Source organism: Melospiza melodia, chromosome 24 (genome assembly GCF_035770615.1).
Source record: "Melospiza melodia melodia isolate bMelMel2 chromosome 24, bMelMel2.pri, whole genome shotgun sequence".
NCBI classification, from domain to species: Eukaryota; Metazoa; Chordata; class Aves; order Passeriformes; family Passerellidae; genus Melospiza; species Melospiza melodia.
The window spans coordinates 2,336,935-2,359,695 of NC_086217.1; the positions used below are offsets into that span (position 1 = coordinate 2,336,935).

General features: G+C 39.0%; 1 protein-coding gene across 6 annotated transcripts; it reads right to left on the minus strand.

Moving 5' to 3' along the window:
- Window positions 1-1,160: 1,160 nt before the first annotated feature.
- LUC7L3 (LUC7 like 3 pre-mRNA splicing factor) lies at window positions 1,161-21,045 on the minus strand. Of its 6 annotated transcripts, none has more exons than XM_063175950.1 (12): window positions 20,854-21,044; window positions 14,183-14,249; window positions 13,182-13,221; window positions 12,774-12,918; window positions 11,687-11,761; window positions 11,493-11,597; window positions 9,486-9,647; window positions 8,784-9,067; window positions 8,088-8,248; window positions 3,147-3,287; window positions 2,936-3,041; window positions 1,161-1,610 (listed from the first exon to the last, which is right to left on the minus strand). In XM_063175950.1, the coding sequence occupies exons 1-12, from the start codon at window positions 20,950-20,952 to the stop codon at window positions 1,598-1,600; spliced, it is 1,398 nt and encodes a 465-aa protein (XP_063032020.1). In that variant the 5' UTR covers window positions 20,953-21,044; the 3' UTR covers window positions 1,161-1,597. The 6 variants fall into 6 exon arrangements, 5 of the variants coding, with proteins under 5 accessions (XP_063032020.1, XP_063032019.1, XP_063032018.1 ...); XM_063175949.1 differs by having other exon boundaries at window positions 1,161-2,519; XR_010030506.1 differs by having other exon boundaries at window positions 1,161-2,519; window positions 2,936-3,287.
- Between the last annotated feature and the right edge of the window lie 1,716 nt (window positions 21,046-22,761).

The following is a 22,761-nucleotide window of genomic DNA, read 5'->3' on the forward strand; positions in this document are numbered from 1 at the left end:
ACTTCTCACAAAGATGAATCTCTGTGGAGATGACTTAACAGTCAAATCTGGAGGCAGAAAGGCACTGTTTCCTATGCTCTGCAAAACAGAATTTTCCTTCATCTTCAAAGCATTAAAGACTCCCCATGAGACATGTGAGAATCTGAATCCCAGGCTAATCTATGAGAGATTTTATAATTTTTATCATTTTTAGGTTCCTCATTTTATCATTTTTACTTTTGCAAAGTAAGGGGAAATGCAAATCCTGTAACAAGTAAGTGCAGTGGAAGGTACAAGACAAACATTTTCACTGCTGAAAGAGGCTGAGTCCTGTCTCCCAAGTTTCAAAAGGAGGAGGTGTTCATCTAATGTCTCCAGTTAGAATTTAGTTATAATTTCACTTGCTCCCAACCTTATTTTTTCCCAAAACCACCACACCCAATCTCCATCCCCTGTGCCCATGTCTGGTTTAGAACAATAAAAGTCAAAAAAGGAACATGGCTGTCTACATGTGGTATCAAAACTAGCACTAGTGACCAGAGTAGATGCAGATTCCTCCCAAGTGCACTTCCACACACAGGCCAAATAAATCAGCATAAGTTACAATGGTGTTCTGTCCATGTCTGACTTTGGTTACATATACAGTCAAGGCCTGAATACTAATGGAAAAGATAATGCTCTTATTAAAGAATGTAAATTCATTGCCTTACAGCCAGAGCACTGACTAGTACACAATGCAGTTCTTTGCCAAAAAGAACCACTCTTGCTTGCACTACAGCTTCACAGGGAAGCAGGAAGCACATTTCCCTGCCTGTGTATCTGTTCTGACCAACTGCACAGGGCTGTTAATCAATATCCCAAACCAATATTGCAATGCAAATGTGAAGCAGTCCGAATGCCAGTCTCAGCACTGGCATTTCTCTAAACATGCTGTCAAAGTTGACCTGTTTTATAAAGAATTAATACTGCCATTTTTATTGCAAGATTTCTGTAATTTCTTAACCTACTGCAGCAAAAGTAAGCCTGAAATTAAATCCTGATAGAACCAAAAAAAACCCAAACCTACAAACAGCACAGAATAACTAAGCAGCCAAATTAATGAACTAAGCTTGAAGACACGAGAAATTTATTAGGAAAGAAGCTTATTTAATATTAAATGTTCAATGACAGAGACAATCAAATTTGTAACAGAAATTCAAAGATACTTTATTTCCATTTCTCATATATCAAGAAGCTAGGAATTGCTTAGTTGTAAAAATGGGATTCATTTTAGTTCAATTCACACAAATACTAAACATTTATTCTTGTGTTTTAAAGTCCAAGAATGAAAACTTGCAATTAAACACTGAGCAAGCCATGTGTTCAGGTTATGTTGGTTTCTTATCTTAAAAAGTCTTAAAGAAAAAGAAGGATACAGGACTTATATTCTCAGTAGCATATGTGCTATTATCAACACATCTTTTTGAACTCTGGGAGGAAACACCAGTCCTGAATTAAATTTTATTAAAAAAAAAATCTAACTCAACTTTATATTTTTCTATGCCACTACAGCTTTCTTTCACCTCATTTAAAAGCAGATCTTCAGTTTAAGCTGTCTTCCACTATCTTCGCAGACTCTTCACATAGTAGTCCTATAATGCAAAATTTTGGGAGAACAGACGATTAGACAGCATTAGGAGCATTTTGTTTACCATTCCTATACACTCGCCCAGTTGTTAGCTGTCATCTTAACTCTACAAAAACATCACCATTGAACATGACTGGCATTAGAAGCAATGATGTAGCATTAATGGTTTAATATCAACATTAAATGTTTAAGAGTTCCTAGCATACATAATGCAACTACAGTAACAAATTATATTGCAAGAAGCTCATTTATCAGCTGTCACCTCCACTGTTAGTTCCTTATTTCAGGAATACAACTAAAGACCTTCTGTAAGAAAGCTATGTCGAGAGTGGGGAAAAAACTTCAAGTTACCCTTTCAATACATAATTGCCTATTGCTTAGCTGCTTAATTTCCCACAAATAGTTTCCAGCATACATTCCTGCCATCAACACTGCCATCATTTGGTGGCATCTGTCTCTGCACTTATATCTGCCTTACAAGCCTGTTACCAGCCATTCCACTCTTCTGTGCTATGGCTGACTGCAAAGTCTCCTACACAGTAGGAAATATTAAGCACATACCTCTTAAGGACTTGAATTGCATTGAAAGTAACAAGGCGAATATTATGTAGTGTTTATTGCATTTTAAACTCTTTAAAGATATCTAATTCTGGGCAGCACTGCATCCCTACACACAGTTGAAAGAAAATTCCATTCTGTTAACATCAGATTTACAGTATTCACACAATACACAAAAAGTCCTTTTCACTAGCTTCAAAATCAAAAACACAACAGTAAGCTTAAAGATTACAGGCAACAGCATTCAAACATGGATGTGGGTAGAGAAAGGAGTACCTGGCATGAGTACCTGCTTAGTTTGACTGAATCCTTGATTTTTAATTTGGCTTTTCATGGGCCGCTCACAACACCAACGCTGTGTGAGGTATGGTAGTCAGCTGCAATAATTCATAAACCCTACACTTCCATCAATCCAATGCTACTGGCTCTCGAGTTACAGAACAAACTGCATTAGAATGCAAGGCAATAAAGCAAAAAAACTAGAAACATCCTTGACAAAGAAATACTAGCAGTTTATATGAAAACAAAGTAGTCCAACATGTGCCTCAAATATTAAGTATTTAAGCAAAAGTTTCTGCTCATGTACCAACACAATATGGACTTAAATACAAAACCAGTTCAATTAAAAAAAAAAAAAAAGATAACAAAATCCCTAAAAATAAAAAAGGATAATTAATTTTTCTATGGTGACTATATTACAAATATGTCCCAAAGAGGCACACTAATGGGGGCATGAGTCTGCTACAAAATAGCTGAGACAAAACAATGTACCTCAAAACGTTTTGCAGGACTACACTGTCATTTCCTTCAGAAGGTGCTTTAGTTTGTCTTCTTACTTGACTTAGTTCCATCTTCATCTGTGCATACTTACGCTGCACTGTTAAACAGTAACAAAAAGCCCTAATCAAAGTTTGAAATAATGCACTTACCTCTGTCTGATCTGAGGTCATATCAGATCAGTTTTAATTGGACTGAGTGTCACCTTCAGATTTAATGTCTTCATTGGTCCCATTGACCTCATTCTTAGTCTCACTCTCCTTCGAGTCTGTATTTGTGTCTTCACTCTGTTTTTCTCGACTACTGGACTTCATACTACTTTTTTTATCATCAGATCCCCTCTTTTCTGCCATGAAAGAAGACATTGACCATGGATTTCAAAGTAAAAACAAACATTGCACACGTGAGATATATACTGCATACAACATGGGACAATTACATTCTATAGCAATAAGAGTAATACTCAAAAAGTTACAGAAATAGGCTTCAGACTACCATGCTGGAATGGAGAGGGGACAAAATAAAGGTAGAAGGAGACAGTATAGGATGGGGGAAGAGGAGAAAGGTCAGACCTTCTAACAGAGGCAGCTACTCAGCTCTCTGTCAAAATGAACAAATTGGAGGTAAAGAGGTTAGGCAGATGTGTAATTATGGTGCATGGCTTCCTTACTTATTATGGGACTCTTCTGGTCCCCACATTTTGATTTCTGATTGTGTATGGCTTGCTTTGGTTTATAATTTTTGTTAGTTATGGTTCTTGAAAAGGAATCAGAAAGGAGTGGTGGACAATGCTTGACTGCATAATCAAAGAAATTTATACTTGCCAATTAAAAACTAGCAATCTCAAACTATCAAATACTTTGGGAAATAATATTAAGCACTGACAGCTTTGAAGGCGGAGATCAGTGATCACCAAAATTAAATTTGAAGTTGCACATTTGTCAGCATTGTTAATTCTCAATTTTATAAAAACAGCAGTCATTTATAAACAACTCATTAAAAGGCCTTGGGGAGATAGCTTGGAAGATATATAAAAAGCAATTTTTTTTCAAAGGCAAAGAAACAGCAAGCTGTGGGGGAAGGAGCCCACAATTTGATCATGAATTGGGAAACTTACTGAAGCATTTGCTACACTAAAAACTCAATCTTCAAAGAAGGAAGGAAGCCAGAAGTAAAAATATTTCCATGGGAAGAAAAACATTCAGTATTAGAGCTGCGTGCCTCATCTGTAAATTCAGTATTTGCAAATTTAATAAAAATACCAATTCCTGCTGTATTATTTCACACCATAATATTCAACTCTTGCTCAGTAAAGACACTCTGGAGAGAAAAAAGAAATCCAAAAAACCAACCTCTCAGATGTCATCACACAGAACAACATTCATGCTCTTTTTTCTGATTATTCCCTGCTATCTGGGCAATCAAAATAAATAATATAAATAGATAGATATATCCCTGACACAGGAGCACACAGATGGAACACTCTGAAAAAGCTATTTAAAATAACATTATCACCTAGACTGGCATAACACACTTTTATATTCCAGGATACAAAACAAGAAATTAAGCTTTAAAAGAGCAGCAACATTCCAACTTCTTTGCTTTATAAGACTACCAAAGGATAGGGTAAAGTCCTCACAGAGAAATGAGGGCAACTGCCTAATGACCACCAGTAGTGAGGATTCACCTGCAGCAGCACATCCAGTGCAGGGTGCCTGGAGCAAGCACACGGCAACATTACCCAGCTCACTGAAGGACTAAGTCAGTTTGGGTCTGTCTGCCCTCAATTTGGCAACTCGGCAGGTAGATTGCACTCTAACTAACCTTGTTAAAAAGTCTTCTTTTTGTGTCTTAAAGGTATCTCCGGTGCACACGTGGATCCACTGAGGAATAGTAGTCTTGTTTCCCCGCAGAGGACTAGTAGTCAGTCCAATAATCTTATCTTCTGTCCTATGTAGATATGGTAGATCTTAATAGCCCTATGGATGTGCAGTGTGCAGGGTTTTGTTCTGTCTTGTTTGTGTCTTGAATATGGTCAAGAGGATAATTTTGTTCAAGGTTAAAAAAAACTGTGGTATGAAAGATCAAATTCTTCTAAAAATTTTAGTATTGAAATAGGTATACCATACCAAACCTCCAGTTTGCCAAGCAGAACTGAAAAAGTGTATTCAACAAATAGCCCAATAATTTTCCAACCCCTAGAGTATTTGCAAGAAGTTAAGTTCCCCCACTGTATTTTTAATCAGTAAGAGAGAAAGCATATAAAATTAGTTTGCTGTTGGAACTGGATGTATTATTTCAGCTGTAATCTGTTAGGTATAATCACATTCATACTGACTTTGCTTCCTGATTAAACACATGCACATTTTTCTGACTGAGTTTATGTGGGCAACTGAGATGTGTTTTATGAGAATTCTTATCATGACAAAGTGAATCGCTTTACTGTTCAGAAAATCAAACATAATATCCAGTATTACTGAAGTGTTTGGCAGTATTTGCTGAGGTTTAATCACTAACATTAAAACATGATCATAATTATTTTTATATAAGTATCAGAATCTAGATTAGGGAAGACAGAAAGCCAAGCCAAAGTGGTCTAGAGGCCCATTCCAGTATTAACTCTTCATAAAATGAAGGTACTTGGAAAATAATTTTTGTTTTATTAAAACCCCCTATTTATTCCATCTGCTCTAAAGTTTGTTTACTTGAACAGTAGGTGCACTCTACTGGTTTATATTAAGCTAAGGCTCAGCTGGTGTTTATGGCTGGTGGCTCCTTTCTTTAGCAAAGGTATCTCTGACACTGAAATCTGTGTCACAAAGCAAGTGCCCCATTTTTTGCTTTTTCTTTTTTTTTATAACCTTGGTTGCCGTCTTCTATGGTATCTTAGTGAACAAGAAACCAGGACTTCTGAATTTTCAAAGTGTGGGACTAATTTAATGTACAATTGTACACAAGTCTTGGTAAACTGTTCCTTGGGGGTTTTTTTTGTGTTAATATTCATGTTTATAAAGCAGTCTGAGATATCCAGATGAAAGGCACTACCATGAGTAGTTACAGCCTTTGCTGCTTACTTTTACAACTGCAGATCAGTGGTGGCTAATAAAGACAAGTAGATTCTGAAGACAAGATTCCCAATGTAGTAAGTTAAGACTTAAATTTCAAGTTACTATTGTGCAAAAGCTAGACACTTCAAATACATGAATCTCTAAAAGCTTTATTCTTAACTACCTATCTACAGCGCCACATTGCAAATATGACAATGCAATGGTGCTTACAGCTTCAGTACTGAAATTCAATGTTGCCTTAGTAATTACTATTGGGTTTGGTTTTTTTCCCTCCTTCCTTCCCTCCTCTTTTGTATTTTTGTCTGTTAGAAGACTTTCCCAACAAAGGGAAAAAATCACAAACTTCTTCAGCATTACAGTCCTGTTCTAAGGCTTATTTGTGCTTTTACAAATGTTAGGATGGCACAGTCAAAAAAAAGTAATTGATTTTCCCAGGTGGGATTTTCATCACAGCTCATAGCACCACCTCACTGTTCTCATTTCTGGCGGAAGAAAGCAGCAAGCAGAAAACAAAACAGCCAGCAAGGAAATCAGTCAAGTTAAAACTAAAAATACTTGAGACATTGAAGAGAGTTCACTAGCTCCTCTATTTATGGGAAGATTAATGAAAGAACTGAAAAGCTCAAAACCAGACCAAATTTGAAGAAATAAGAAAACAGTTATTTATATGCATAGATAACAAACATTCAGGAGAATAGGACATTCTTCACCAAGTACCAGAAATCTGTTCATAAAGTAGGCAAAAAAATCAGGTAAGAATAGTAACAAATGGACACATACAGGCTACAACGCTGAATCTGAGTTTAAAGCCTGCACATCATTTCCACTGCCAATGAGCAAGCAACAAAACCCACTCTCTTACACGGCAAAGGAAAATGAGAGAAGAATCAATACTGAAGGTGTCCCATAATATAAGCCAGAATAATTGAAATAGTTCAAGGAAGTCAGGGAAGAGAAATACATGAAGCATCACCAACATTTTGGCAACTAATCCACTGGATAAATACAGAGAAGGGTCAAGCAGACAGGCCTATGCAACCCAGACACATGCACAGAGCACCTTTCATTCCAGAGAACCTCAAAAGTACCTTAGAAACACAATTGTTTCATCCATTACTGATGATCAGCCCATGAAGTGGGGTGGCTGTTTCGGACTGGCCATTAGTCAGCTCCCCACCAGAGCCAGAAGTATTACGTTCCTATAGAAGTTCCAAAAGACTTTTAAAGGGGGAAATTTAGCAGTGAATTAGTATCTTCTTCTCACAGAATGCGAATCTACAGTGTTCTCACTGTAGCTCTTTGTAATCCTACCCAAAGTTTCTGAGCTTCAGCCTCTGGTCACCGTGAATGCTGTGATACATGGCGCCTATAGCTACAAAACTGTTTCAAAAACTAACACAGCTTTCTGTTCAGACTCACCTGAATACTGACAAAGCAAGACTCACTTTGCTTAAACAAACAAAAAAAAACAAAAGGAGAAAGGTGCGGGGGGAAGAGCAGGAGACTGGGGAGAAGGCATAAATTGTCATTTAGAGCATCACAGGGATTCTGCAGTATTTATCTTGAACTGCATTTACAGATTGGGGAAAAAACTTAAAAGCACTGTTAAAAGAATAAAGGAAACATGATAGTGTTGGGAATTAATAGGTCATACAGGTGAGAAGCAAGGTACCAGCCCCCCACAAAAACATGTGCCTGCAAAGGGTAATTGCAAATATCCACTACGAGTAGGAATATAAGACATTCACTCTTAGAAAATTATGTTTACAGGCTTATGCTTTTCTAAAGGTAAACAGGTCTTAAAATATATAAAAATCCTTGCACACTTCATCTGCAGGCAAACTGCAACAGGTAAGAGAAGGACACTGGGGTGTAGGTATGCACACACATGTAGTGACAGTAACTGGGAAGAACAAAATCCTTCAAATTGCTTACAGCAACACACACACCTCTCAGAATGAGGTCTGACTTGGTACTAAGAACTTTCAGGCACTCACTGAAAAGCTAACAGCTTTTGAGACTCTAAGAAAAGATTCATTTCAGAACTTGCTAAGAACTCAGTCTTTACACAAACATACCTTTTTCTTTTGACTTCCTGTCTTGTTCTCTCTCTCTGCTTTTGCTTCTGTGCTTGTAGGATTTTCGATCCCGGCTTTTTGACCGTCTCCTGTCCCTACTACGAGACCTGTGTTTCCTTTCTGATCTATCATGGCTTCTGCTTCTCTTCCGATCACGACTCCTTAACATTCAGACAGAATTTCAAAACGTAAATCTCAGCTGCTATTCTCTATCTCAGAATATACAACAGTAAAACAGCAGCACTTTAAAATACAGTGATTGCTTGCAGAAACCAAATCTTAACATATTGTATAGAAATGTTTCCCAGTACGTAAGAAATATGCCTCTTTATTTACTGAAACATTTAACTACATAGTTTAAAAGTATCTACAACTATGAAATAAAGACTAGCTGAAGGAAGAAACAAGAAACCGTATTTTTGGGGAGAATTCTTTGTTTGCTGGAAGCTCCCTCATAAAGTCGCTTCCACCACTATGGTTTCATCTTCCAAAAATGGAGAGAAGACAGTGACACTCAGCAAAAACTTGCTTATCCTTAGAACCAATAAGGTATGTCTTCACTTGAGAAGAAACACTTAAGTGAAGCTAACAAATCATTGATGTTACTCAGGCTGACAGTAAGTCCCCACAAGACTTTTACCTTTTGGAAATTTACCTAAAAATACGTAAGAGACACACAGACACACACAGAGGTACCTGCTTCGTCTTCTGTCTCTGCTTCTTGACCTTTTGTGGTCTCGTGAGCGGCTGCACCTCCTGTCAGATGTCCTGCTGGAATGCCTGCTCCGTGAGCGGCTCCTTTTACGTCTCTCTCTATCACGAGCCCTCTCTTTCTCCTTTTCCTCCTCTTCACGTCGTCTCTTCCTTTCCCGCTCTTCTCTTTCCCGCTCCCTCTCCTTCTCCCTCTCTTCTCGTTCTAGCTTCTCTTTTTTCAACCTTTCATCACGGTCAGGCTCTTCTGTTCTTTTTCGTAACTTTTCCTTAAAAAAAGAAGTTCATAGGAAGAAATTAAGACTACTCAAGACACTTAAGCTTACAGATTCTGAGGATGTAAAAGCCTAAACTTTTAAAACAGGTCTGTTTTATCTTCCAAACAAAGAACAGTACTTCCTAAAATCCCTGAAATGCAAATCCTTTGTCTTGCAGAACCTTTTTTTGCTTGTCACTCTCACAACAGAGGCCACACTACATTTTCTTAAAAAGACCATAAAAATTCCAACCTGAACCAACATCGTTGCTTGTGTCTATGTCACAACAAATTACATCAGTGAAAGCACAGTGCAGGATTCCATTTCTTGGGAGTGTTTCACCTTCTTGAGAAAATCACTGGACAGCCTTTTATGTACATCAGGAAACCTCCAAGCACTTTTCATTTCAATAACTAGAGGAAATACTTACTTTTAAATCTTCTACAGTAGCTTTTATTTTGGCATAACCCATGTGCTGCTTTCCCATTAAGTGGTCATCTACCCTCGACTGTGCATCTCCTACAATTAAAAAGGCTCCACAAACTTCACAAACTTCCATTTGTTTTTCCTGGGCTGCAAAGCTCTCAATTGTCTGAAAAAGAAGAATATTTGATACGGCAAAGGAGAAGTTTTAGTCAGTGAAGAGGTTTATGACTCTTTGTTACTGTTGTCAAATCCCAAGCTCTACTGAAAGTTGAAATCACATCTGCCTGCTTTATCTTTGGTGCACTGCACCCCATCACAGTAAAGAGGGAGAGAAGAGGCCACCCTATGCCCATTCCCACATGGAAGGAGCCCATGAAAAACCACAGAACCATTACTCACTGCATTAACATGCACACAGTTGTATCTGCAGCTTCCTTGCAATATCAGAAAAATTAAAGTTTTAAGTTTTTCTTGTAAAATCTTGTTTTAAGATATCTTTGGCATCAACTGAAATGTCAGGAGCTGCAGAACTACCATGGAATACACCTCAAGGAATCAAAAGGCTAGAATACTACATCAAGAAAAACAAAAATAAAAAAAATACTGGTTTCTATTTAAAAGTATGGTGGTGAAATTAAACCACTTGTTTCAACAGACATATGAGAAGTACACTGAAATTTCAACATAAGCCCAGGTTCATGAATCATACAGCATGGACATAAACATGCTGTGTGCAACATTTAAGAGTTCTTAAAAAAAAAAAGTAATTATGCCTATCAACATTTTTACAAGTTTTTACTTCATTAAGTATAACCCAAAAAGTAAAAACTAACAATAGTCCCACATATATATCTGAAAAAGTAACCACATTTAAAAAAAATTAAGGTATTCATCACATCTTTAATATGCTTCATTCTCCCACAAATCAAACACTTGTTAAGAGAACACATCAAACATTAAAATGCATTCTTAACTAACAAAAGAAAATAATAAAAATCACACCACAAATAAAGTCAAACAGCTTTATATGTTAATTTCTTAAACAGCTGTTACAAAACCCAATCCACCAATTTTTAAGCATGTTTCAAATAACACACAAGCAAAACTATCCCTATTAAATATATCCCTATTTTAATAAAAAACCTTAAAGCAAAACAAATTAAGTCCTTTCCCAATTAGTCACTTAAAGCAAAAAGTATGCTTCAATCTCTTCAAGTAAAAAAATTGAGTCCCAACGAAAAACATCAAACCATATCACACGCAAGAACATGTTAACAAGACAAAGTTCAAATTAACCTCCTCAAAACTATTACACCTTTAAAAAAACTTTTGCTATGAAAGCATTTCTACTAGAATTATCAGTTTTTTTAACAAAAACAAGATCTCTTAATTATAAACAAAACCAACAACAAAATTTTCAAACTTTTAATCCTTCCAGCCATTGTTTCAATAAATTGTAATGAAGAACTCTTCAGTGTTATAAAATATGGTACAGACATAACTGAACTTAAGAATTCCAACTGAATTCTTAAAACAAGAATCTCAATTTGAGCATTTAATTAAATGCCAAAATAAAATCTTTAAACTTAAGCTTCTTTTTTATTAACAAGAACTTGATACTTAACACATTCCCTCTGGTTTATGTAGCTCTGAGAGTCAGCCAGATGCTGTCACAGCCCTGACTCAAGCACTTTCTGTAACAGCTTCTCTAACAGTATAATTCTAGTGTAGAGGTCACAGGGCAAAGTTTAAATGAGACCTCAACTAGAGGAAGGTGAAAGCTCTCCTCCAGGACTGCTGGGTGGGTAATTTCATAATTTGTGTGCAGGAAGCCCACTCCCAAGATAGAATGCCTAATCAATACACTGGATTAACACAGCCAAACGTCCTGTTACTATGTAATGAATTCTACACAGACCTTGCATGCCTTCAGTGGAAGGACATGGTTATTTAGAATGTACTGTGCACCAAACTTTGATATGTCTCACAGAACTATGAACACATGACTTACTGAAGTCGTAGACCTCAGCAGCTCTCTCTCTTCCTTTAACTGTTCAACAAGTTTCATCATTCCTTGTGCTTCTTCCACCTTTCCTTCTGAACCTAGTTCTTCAATCTAAAAGGCAATAAAAACATTAAAAGTTTATTTTTTGATCAAGTAACAAAAGCAAGTGATCTCTCTCATGGGGGTTAAAAACCTCTCACCTGTTGAAGCAGTACATCAATTTTGTCAGTTAACACCTGAATCTTCTCTTCGTTTTTACCAGTAGGTCCAGCTCCCTGTAAAAAGTGCAAGAGTGACTTGGGGCTTTTTTTCTTTCCTTGTTGTTTTTTTTTTTTTTTTTCTTTTTCTTTTGTTCAGATAGCTTAAACACACAAATGTATGTCTTCTCACATTCCAGAGACACTTTGGGAATAACCTCCCCAGGCCTCTTCTCCCATGAGAAGCTCCTAACAATAGTCTAGTCTACTATAAAACACTCCTCGACACAACTTACTCCACCCCTGTTAAGTCTAGTCACACTAATTCCTCCCAGTTCAACAAAAATGTTCAAGATCCTGGCCCATAAAAAGCAAGAAAACTGTATTCAAAGTCCTAACTTTAAACTCTGACACTCCCATGCAGCTATTACATATCTTTGCAGACATTTGATTATGACTCAGAGGTTCTGTACACTTTACATTTCAAACTCTGAGTAAAATGCAAAAAGAATCTCACTTCAAAGATGTACTTGTTAGCAGTGTCCTCTCTGCAGGCTGCTAGAACAGACTTTTTGCTGCACTCCCACCTCTGCTCCACAAGTGGCATCTCTCAACTTGACACTGTCCACAGCTCCTTCTGAAGCAACTGGACTTTGTACAGAACAGTGAGGTGGGGCAGCAGAAAGAGCAAGGCTGTCCTGGCAGTCACAAAACTCAGAGAGCACAGGCCACAGACACTGCTCCAAATCCATCATGGGGAGAGACACAGCTTGCTAGTGCAGGGAGGGAGGAATGTGCAACTAGAGGAGAGAACATAAACTGAGGTTGTCAGGGTAAAGGCAACACCTGACAGGTAGAGAACAGATACTCATTCTGAGGAAACAAGAGACAGTGAGAACAGAGAGGGCTCTTGGTGACTCTGGAGTCACCTGCCTTGTCTATTAATGCCAGATGCAATCTGCTGGCTAACAGGCAAAAAATCTTAATTCATCAGGAATCTTCTGGATAACAGTAAGTTTCATCTGAATAGGTAAGACCCTGAAGATCCTATCTACAGGAAAAGCTGCCTCACTGACTCCTGCAGACTCACCCCAGAAGACTGTTGGTTCTGTGAGAGAGCCAAACGAGCGTGGCCCCTGCGGATCCTGCGCTCCACCTCTGCAAGCAAGCTCTGCAAATAGCGCAGGAAATCCCTCTCATAGCCCACCTTCATGAACCGAGAGCTCTTCTCATACCTGAGAAAAGGTTTTAAAAATGAGAGCTCACATAAATCTGTAATAGATGAAAACTAAGTAACAAGACACACAATATTACGAATTCTTGCTCACAGTAAGAGAATATGATATATTTAAATAAGTAAATTCTTATTTAAATAAAAATTTAAATAAACTTTTGCAAATAAAAAGAGCAAGTAATTCGTAATGTTTGGGCTGCTATTAACAAATTGCAAAGGTACCAGAAACTCCATTTACTTTAACATATCAAACAACAAACTTACTGTTTGCGTAGATTTTCATCATGAATTTTTTCACAAGGACCTAAGAAGACAACACAAAAAGCTTAAGTTTGCATTCCTAAATGTTGTACTCATATTCCACCAACATTTGTTTGTGCATCATGACAGAACAGAACTATAAACATTTCACAAAGACTTTTATGCTTCTGCCATTCTGCTTCCTTTGCTTGGAGCTTGAAAGACACACTGAAGAAAAAGAATGCCAACATCATTAGGTAGTTATAAAAAAGAGACTCAACATATGCAGTCATGATAAAAAATAAAATTTCCAGATCAAGTTTTACATCAGTAAATACAAACAATGTAATATCCTAAATACCTGGGGCTTAAAAAAAAAAAAAAAAAAAAGAAAAATAAAGAAAAATTACATATGAAGGGAAATTTCATCAGGCACTTTCTAATTTCCAGGGTTCTCTGCAACACACTGGCAACTTAAAACAGATCTTCAGAGTAAATTAGGAGGTATGTACCCTGGGCTCATGAAGGTGACCGTGTTAAAATTCCTCACCTTCCCCAGACTCTCAAACTCTGTAACAGACTTAGAAACTAACACTAAGACAAAAAGTCTGGTTTTGCTAAGTTAACCTCTCCAAAATATATACTATATGTAGCCATCAACTACCAGCAATTGAGAGCTGGCCTTTAGAAATAACTATTACAGGAAGTGAGTCTTTTACTGTAGGTAAAGCAGCTCAACAGTATGTCACACAAAACTGCCACTTGAACAGGAGAAAAACACCCCACACCCAGCAACTTGGCTTACATAGTAATAAAAAATTTTTAAGAAGCCTTTCAACTTAGACAAAGTAGGATCTGGAATAAATACTACTTTTACCACACTGTATCACTGGCAACCCTTGAAATGAAAAAAAAAAAACCAAAAACAATCCAAGTGTTTTGACAAAGCGATTAACAATAAAAACATAGTTTGCAAACAAAAATTACTTTTCCGTGAATAAAAATGTCATGACTTATAAACTTACCTAAATCAGAACGGGTGTTTGTAAATAACTCAGCTGGGCAAAAGCCACAAAGATAGTATTTGCAAACCTGACAGAAGAAAGAAACAGGCATCATTTTTTGTCTCTCGAATTGAAAATTTTATGCAATTGCTTTTTATACTAAAACACAAAGTTTCAGTGTCAAAGTTTCCTTTGAACATAGTAAAATTTCTAGAAATTTTACACACCCTTTATCTTTATACACCCTTTATCTTTATATTTCTTGGCAGCAGTAAGTGCTACAAGATGCACTTTGATGACAAAACACTAAAAATCCTACTTTTCCTTGTAACAGTTCTTAATTCTACCACTAAATCTAAATATTTAAGATTAAAGTGTCATCAATTTATAAATATTAAATATTTAATATTTCCAAATGAAAGGAATGAGATCAGAATGGACTATTTAGTAAGTTTCAGTGAAATTCTTAACTGTGAAAAGCAACAAGAGGTGAGAAAAACTGGCATGGAAGCATGGAACATGGGACTACTCTGTGTTCAGCCTTCACTTCCTCAGAGCTACTGGCCTGGAGAACCAGAGCTACCTGCACTAAAACATCTGGTACTATCCCAAGGACTTTGATGGCAATTAAAAGACAGAATTATCCAGAAGCTTTCCCACACCACTGTTCTTACAATTCCCTATTTTAAGAATGATAGCCAAGACATTATATAGCTCTTCAGGCAGAAAAGGCATTCCTTTTAATCTGGTTTCCTGCCAACTAGAAAGAGTTTGGTTTGCTTCTCCACAGCCTGGTTTTACATTATTGAGTCAGGTTCTCTTTCTGATAACAAAAAAAGACCACCAGAAATTTCAAAAACCCAAAACCCCACAAACCTGTTATTCTAGTCAATAAATACTTAACATATTATGGGTAAAACCAGCTTTTGTTAAAAAGATTATTGACCCTCACCCATGAGCATGAGCTTAGCTAGTCAAGGTGGTCAGTTCCTGAAGTTCATGACACAGAAATATCTCCTGTCTATCGATCAGAACGCAAGGGTAGAATCAGACATACTTTCATCCCAAACTTAATAAATAATCATAAATAATTAACTTTTCACTAGACCCTCCCCACAGACGTGACTGCCATTAATTAAGGTGTAAATCCAAAACTAGTCTGGACGTTCTTCCAACACCTCCTTTACATGACATCAATTTAAATTTTTGCAATCTAATAACTCTGAACACATTACAGCCTAGTTCTAATCCTCTCACATACCCTGTGACCAAAGACTTGGACTATCTTATCTCCCAAGATACAGACTGAAGTATCTGAAGAAATGAGGGTAAGGACTGAAGCCCCAAACACCACCACCTCACTAAAAAGCCTGCGATACCCATTGATCAAATTAAACCAGCCTGATTTATTTTTCCAAGCTAACTGCCAGACTGCAAATCAGCCTCCGGAAGTTCAAACTCTCCTGACTGCTTTGCAGATTCCTCAGAGAAACAATCAGGCTTTCTATTAACAAACCATGGAAAAGAAACACCAACAAACAAATCTCTTATTATGCCATTTGAATACTTCTCCCTTGGTTTGGACACTGGTACCTATCTGAAGCAATTTAACAAGAATAGTTAAGAAAACATGTAAAGTGACTTTTTTTTTTTTCTTCTCAGAAGGAAGGAGGAAGTTATTGGACCAAATCTGATTTCAGAATCTGCTCTTCTTGGAAAGCTGCAATATCCCTTGTTTTACAACAGTTACTTCAAAGGAGCAGTTTCTGGGATGGATTTTTCTGTTCAGTTTTTCTGATGGATTTTTCCACAGAACTGTAATTTGTCTATACATTCTCTTCTTCTTCCATTTTCTCATACTCACATCCAGGTATAAGGATCAGTGGAAAGACATTTCCCAAAAAAATTCAGAGGATTAAACAATTTCTTAAGACACAGCACAGTAATGACAGTCTAACCACACCAAATAATTACATGAGTTGTAGAATATCTTCGATCAACCAAAAAATTAAAAACTGGCCCATAACAGTTTAGAAACCAGTAGTGAAGAAGCAAAGGAAAAATTAGAAGTACGATGAACAAAGCAAGACACCCATCCTCAATAAAACCAGAAAGAATTACAATTATTACGAAACAGCACTACTAGGAAAAGCCTCTTTTTATGAACTGATTACAACTAAAAATACTAAAGTATGAGGTTAAAAAATGCCCTACACTGTATTAATTATTTATATATTAAAAACCCAAAACAAACACAAGCTATATCAAACAAACAAAAAAACCTCAAACCCAAAATAATGACAAAAACCACACACAGAGAGCAAAAAGCTGCCATAATTTTCTTCTACAAGCTCTAGATGCTGCCACTCTAGCACTATGATGGTACTCAGTGCATTACTTGACATTCTCTCCTAGGAAGCAGCCTGCAGAGAAATACTCACTTCAGAGTGGTTCAGACTACCGTGGCTGAAGCAATTTTCTTCCCCTCTCATACCCATTTCATTATGCTCTTCAATTTCATATGCTTCAACAGGAAAATACAACCTGCTGGAATTCTGCAGAATCTTGCAGGTATCACTCCAGCTCAGCTTCATACAGTGCAACATCTGCCTTCCCAGGCTGAACATCAACCGCACTTTCCATCAACCCTAAGTAATCAACGGTGAGTGGGAACAGTAAGGGCCAAGGAATGGTTTAAGCATCATGGAACCACTGAAGGACTGAAACAGATGTGACTGATGGGCTTCAGCTGGCATCACTCATCCATGGTTTATCAGCATCGCTGCACTGATCACAAGCAGTATGAAAACACATTCCACAACAGGCAGTTCGGTGGGAGTAACCACCAATGCAGGTAACGAGCATTTACTCCTTTTGCAGAGTTATTCTGGCAGCTCTGCTAGCGAGCAGGTGCAACAGACACGTGTCAGTGTCAAAGTGCTGCTGCAGGATAAGCCTTTGAGACGGCCTGGGTCTCAAAGCCCCTGAGTGCTCAAACTTTGCTAAGATGCTACAACAGGGATGCTGGAACTTTCCATTTCTTCATCGCAAATTCACTAATCCCTGAAATGTCCAGCAGGTGGGAAAGCAGCATCCTTTACATCCAAATGCACAAAGTTAACAGCAAGAACTGCAACCTCAACCAGAGTTTGGGAAGCAGTTCAAAGCTCCCCCACGTAAAGAAGCTATTAACAGCTCTATATTGTTAGTGCTTCTACATTAACATGTTTCTCTTCTGCAAGAAATTTATTTACTTGTAGAGAAGTATCTCTCTAACAGTAATAAACAATTACAAAAGCAAATTCCTTTAGAAAGACAATTCCTAGTAAAAAGGCTGAGAATAAAATTCAGCAGGCTGAGGCTTACACATTAAAAACTAGTAAATTCCTTCTCATAGTTGAGTTCTTTGAATCCATTAAAGCTCACAGGCAGTAGGTATTTTAAGAGCAATGTCCACGCACCCAAATCCAAACAAACATCAGCCCTTCTCCAGAATCCACTCTTGAAGATAAATGTTATTTGTTGTAGGAAGAGTATTAGTAATGAAAGGTTAAGTCCTCTCCCTCCATCCCCTGGAGGATTAAGTCCTTAAATTCTACCTAGATACAAAGCAATTTAGGTTGCTGGCATTATAAAAGCACAACACATAAATAGCTAAAATCATGCCATCATACTCTGAATACAAAGCAACATTTTGAGAAACTGCATCATCAGAGGTGATTGCTCACAACTGTTTGTCCCTAACAGCTCTTCATCCCTTTCCACTTTCTGAAAACCCTGAGTTTGCCTTGAAGAAGCATTAAAATTTCAAACCTTACAGAAGCAGGGGCAGCCCATGCTGTGTGTCTTGTACTACAGAACAGCCTCAGAATTCTTATGCAACTGCTATTTCTGTAAGAACTTTTTCCTTGCCTTGTGCAAGCAAGCAAGCAGCATATTAAAGCAGGAAGGTGTGAATCAATAAAGAAATACATTTTGTCTACAAAATGATATGATAGTAAGCAGAAAGACTAAAATACACGATACTAATAATTTCTTCCTGCACACAAAGCCTTTTTGCCAAAACCAGAACTGATCACCTAAAGATATGCCATCATACTGAAATATACCACAAGTGGAATTCCAATTTTTAAAGATTAAAGGCTTTAATCATGTCAAAGTTTTATAGTAAGAACTTAAGCTCTAGAAAAACTTTTATAATATATGATCTACATGTTTCATTGGCACTGCAAATAAATCACACAATGAGCTATCACACCCTCTGCTTCCACACTTTCCACTTCCATCTTCTATTTCACTGCACCTTCCAGTTTCTGAGAGCCACATGGACACAATCTCCAAAGAATAAGCAAAATACAGATGAGCTTCTTGGTAATCTTCCACATTCAAAACTGATGAAATGTGACACAAAATCCTACACTATGGGATCGATACAACATGCTGGCATTGAGCAGGTTGCATGCTGATCAATGTCTAATCTCAAAAGAAATTACATTAGCAGATGTATTTCACCTGAAAAGCAGGACAGCCGGCAGAGGAATTAATGTTACCATTTGAACCTTATCTGCATTTCCTGTCTTTTGAAACATGTCAGCATTGCAAATTTAATCTTTAGGTGACAAAGAAAGTCAAAGTGAGACACGTGTTTAACGGCAGTAATTGTTAGGGTTTATGACCTCAGCGGACTACAGGAATCTAGGAAAACATTCCTTGCAGAAAGGTTGTATTTAATCATAAATCAAAGCAGAGCGAACAGCAGCAGATCCTGCAGGACTGAAGGCTCAACCCTAAGCCTGTAACTTTCCCACTGCTCTCAGACACAGGACAGTGCTCCTTTTCTGAACTGTCAGAGGACTGGGAAGGAGAGACAAGGCCCTGGTTTTGTATCAACAAAACTGAACAGCTTAGAGACTGAGTCATTTGGTTACAGTCAAACTCTACAGCCTAAAGCCGTAAGCGAAAAGAAAAACTGAAAATACTCTGTGATTTGTTCAATTGAAGATGAAGAAGGCAATCTGAACTTACTAAAAGCGAATGATGGGGAAAACAAAAACCAGCAAAGAAGTCTTTCTCATCTTAACGAATAAACCAAACCAATCACCTTATCTGTTCTACCTGGGCCAACGTGGCTCAAGCCATTCACCTTGTATTCCATGTATTTCATCTAACTCCTCTTCATTTTAAATTCACAGTCAAAGGAAAGTATCTAACCGAACACTCACGCGAATTATTTTCTTAATAAAGTAAGTCTAGAAACACATAAACAAGGCCATGAAAACTTCCTGAAATCATGATTTCTTCCTGATGTGCACTTCTTATCTACAGAGCAGCATTTTTCTAGGGAAAGAATGGTTCCTCACACTTGAAAACTCTAAGGTAAGATAGGTATTGGTTCTTAGATCATACAAACTCAACCATTCCAAACAAATTCAAACAAGTATTATCCTCCTTTATAATGACCTAAATCCTATATAAAAACATGAAAACATGTCTTAGATTAACATGATTTAATGCAAGCATTTCTCCCTCCCCCCAAATAAACACCAACACAGGGGGAGGAGCTAAATGCTTTGTGCAGCTTTAACCACAGAAATCCCTATCATTCAAGACATAAATTATTGTGACACTTTCTTTTAACATACATCATTACGGGAAAAAAGGTATCATGAACGGAAGAAAATAAAATTTAAAAATTCCTGTGCTCATCTCTCCCAAAGCAGTAGCTATAGGAACTCTGTAGGTACCACTGAGTTTTCCTGAAATAACTTACAATGCAACTATAATAGCCAAAACTAACTCATTCATTAAAGCTCAACCAACTGGAGAAACCCCAATTAATAATAATAAATAATAATAATAATAATAATAATAATAATAATAATAATAATAACAACAACGTTGTCCTGTTTGGGCTACTTATTGCAGAAAATGAACGAACACCATATTAACAAAAGTACGTCAAGTACTCCTAAACAACAGGCTTGTTTAGGATAGTGTCCGTCCCCCCCTCCCAAGCAGATTCTTCTGAGTGAGGAAATACAGAAAGAATCAACCTTTTCTTAATCAAAAGTCTTATGATTTTTCCTTGTAGTACAAGCTCCAGACATTAAAGTCGGTCGCGCGTGCCTTTCTTTTTCCTCCCCCAACACCATCCTCAGGAAGAGATCCAGATACATTTATCTCCCAAACTCGAACATCTGTCTCAACCCCCTTCGTGCAAGTCAGCAGCTTCCACTCTGAAGTGTTGAATTCCTTTAGCCGCCCCGGGAGACCCCTGCCACCAGCAGCTCTCTGGAAACCCCCGTTCCCGTTAACGGCGGCAGAGCCTTCCCCCGCAGACACCCAAACAGCGGGGCCGTCCCTCCTGCAGCCCAACAACAGCCCGGTTGTGTCGGGATCTTCCTCCTCCTCCTCGGTGAGACTCGGCGCCGGTCCCGCGCACGGCCAGGGCCGGCCCGCCCCAGGCCGCCATGCAGGGCCCAGCACGGAGGGCCCCAACCCGCACCCCGACAACCCACGCGGAACCCCAGCTCTGGCCGGCACGTCATGCCTTCCCTCTTCCCCCCTTCTCCCTCCTTCCCGCAGTTGTCCCTGGCCAAGAGAAGCCGCCCATGTCGCTCCGACAAACCCCCGGCTCCGCGCAGTGCGCGAGAGCAGCGGAGGGAGGAGAGAGGCGGCCCCGCTACACTCACACTCTCGTGGTCCCACCGCACGTTGCTGCGCTTTTCATCCGGGGCCAGGTTCCTGTCCCTGCCCATGAGCTCATCGAGGAGCTGGGCGGCCGATATCATCGTGAGATGCAGGCCGAATCCCCCTCGCCAGACACCAGCTCGCCGCCCACCTCGCCCCGACAACCCGCGCCGCGCCTGACGGAGACAAAATGGCGGCGGTGGCTGGCCCTGCCCACAATGCACCGCGCGGGCCGAGCCCGCCGTGCCCCGCTCCCTCACGGCGCCTCCGCGCTGCCCAGCCCGAGCAGGCGTGTGGCGCGCAGGAAGAACGGGGAGTCCCCACAAATACCGGAACGCGGAACCACCACAGTCGCGTGTGGCTCCGCGTAAGGGGCAGCGGGTGCCACACAGACGGTGTCCTGCCCAGTGAGGTGTCATGACAAATGCTGTCCAGCTCCGTGTGGTATCACTGCAGATGGTAACTTGTCACGACAGAGAGTGTCCAGCCCAGTGCGGTGTCCGAATGCAGGGACACAGCACAGAGACAACATGCTAGTGGCCTAGCTGGTCATGGCTGGAGGCTAAGGACAGGGGCCTGAGCACAGCTGAAGCAGTGTCATTGTCCCCTCTCCATCCTGGCAGGAGAAAGTCACCCAAACTGCTCCTGATGCGCTCCTTCCGAGTCCCTGTTCTGAGTGCTGCCAGCTGCGCATGTTCACATAGGAATTCGGGGAATTGTAGCATCGTTCTGGTTGGAAAAGGCCTCTAAGATCATCCAGTCCCGCCATCACCACACTCACTAATAAACCATGTCCTCATGTGCCATATTCACACATTTTTCGAATGCTTCGAGGGATGATACCACCACTTCTCTGGAAAGCCTGTCCCATGCTTCACAGGTTGAGGGAGAATAGAAGTCCTGCAGATGTAACAAAAATCTTAGTCTTTGACCTTGGAAGCAGCCCACTTTGTTTTCTTTTCTAGATGTTACTTTGTACTCAATATATACTGAATTTCACATAGCAATTGTCAACTATTTTACAATTGCTCAACATAATTTTGAATGTCCTAAGTACATACAACTAATTAAAATTTTAATTATATCATACTTTTTGAAACGCTTGAAGCCAGTGTTTATGCTGATCCTGTAAAACCGGCTTAGACTGACAGCAACTTGTTCAGCATCACTGAGGGCTTCATGCAAGCACCAGTTGTTATCTGAGGAGTGTCCTTTTGGAAATGCCTCCCTGATGCAGCACTGTGAGGCACCTTGAACTTGTTTCAAGCTTTCCAGCTTGAAATGATTTAAGAACCCAACAGAACGGTTGAAACAGTGTGATTGAAATCAATGTAGCACAAGATATGGTATGAATTTTCAGTCAATATCCTGCAGTCTGGGTTTGGGGATGGGAGGGAAGGTGGGGTGCTAATGCTGGGAACTGGGGCAGAACTTGGGCTGTTTCAGTTTCTTTGTAATGTTCTGATTGCATTGAGGAAGCAAACAGGTACACTGGAGACCAACTACCCAGAATTCCCTGGCATTCTGCCACGGCTGCACAGAGCAACCTGCAATACAAAAGTCTGAGTGAAGTTTGAAATTATTATTTTGACTTTTCATAGTGGTAAAGTTTTTACTGACTACTCTGTAACTTGGATTAGGACAAGTCCATGACGACAAAAAACAGCTTTTCAAACCAATCCATGAAAATGGCAGGAATTACTTATAATCTTTCCAGTTGCTTTGCAGACAGATAGTGATCTTTATTTTACTTATGTTTTTTATGGATTCTTTGACTGCTGAGAATGCACAAAGATGATAAGTTTCCTCTGCAGGACAAGAGGGTGCCCCATCTCTGGAAGTGTTCGAGGCCAGGCTGGGTAGGGCTTGGAGCAACCTGGTCTAGTGGAAGTTGTCCCTGCCCATGGCAG

Excerpts from the sequence above, each read along its gene's own strand:
- LUC7L3 (XM_063175948.1), bottom strand. The coding sequence starts at position 20,952 with ATGATATCGGCCGCCCAGCTCCTCGATGAGCTCATGGGCAGGGACAGG. Across the intron at positions 11,598-11,686 it reads TTGATGTACTGCTTCAACAG|ATTGAAGAACTAGGTTCAGA; the intron begins GTGAGAGGTTTT and ends ATTGCCTTTTAG. Across the intron at positions 3,042-3,146 it reads TGAAGACATTAAATCTGAAG|TGCAGCGTAAGTATGCACAG; the intron begins GTGACACTCAGT and ends ACTGTTTAACAG.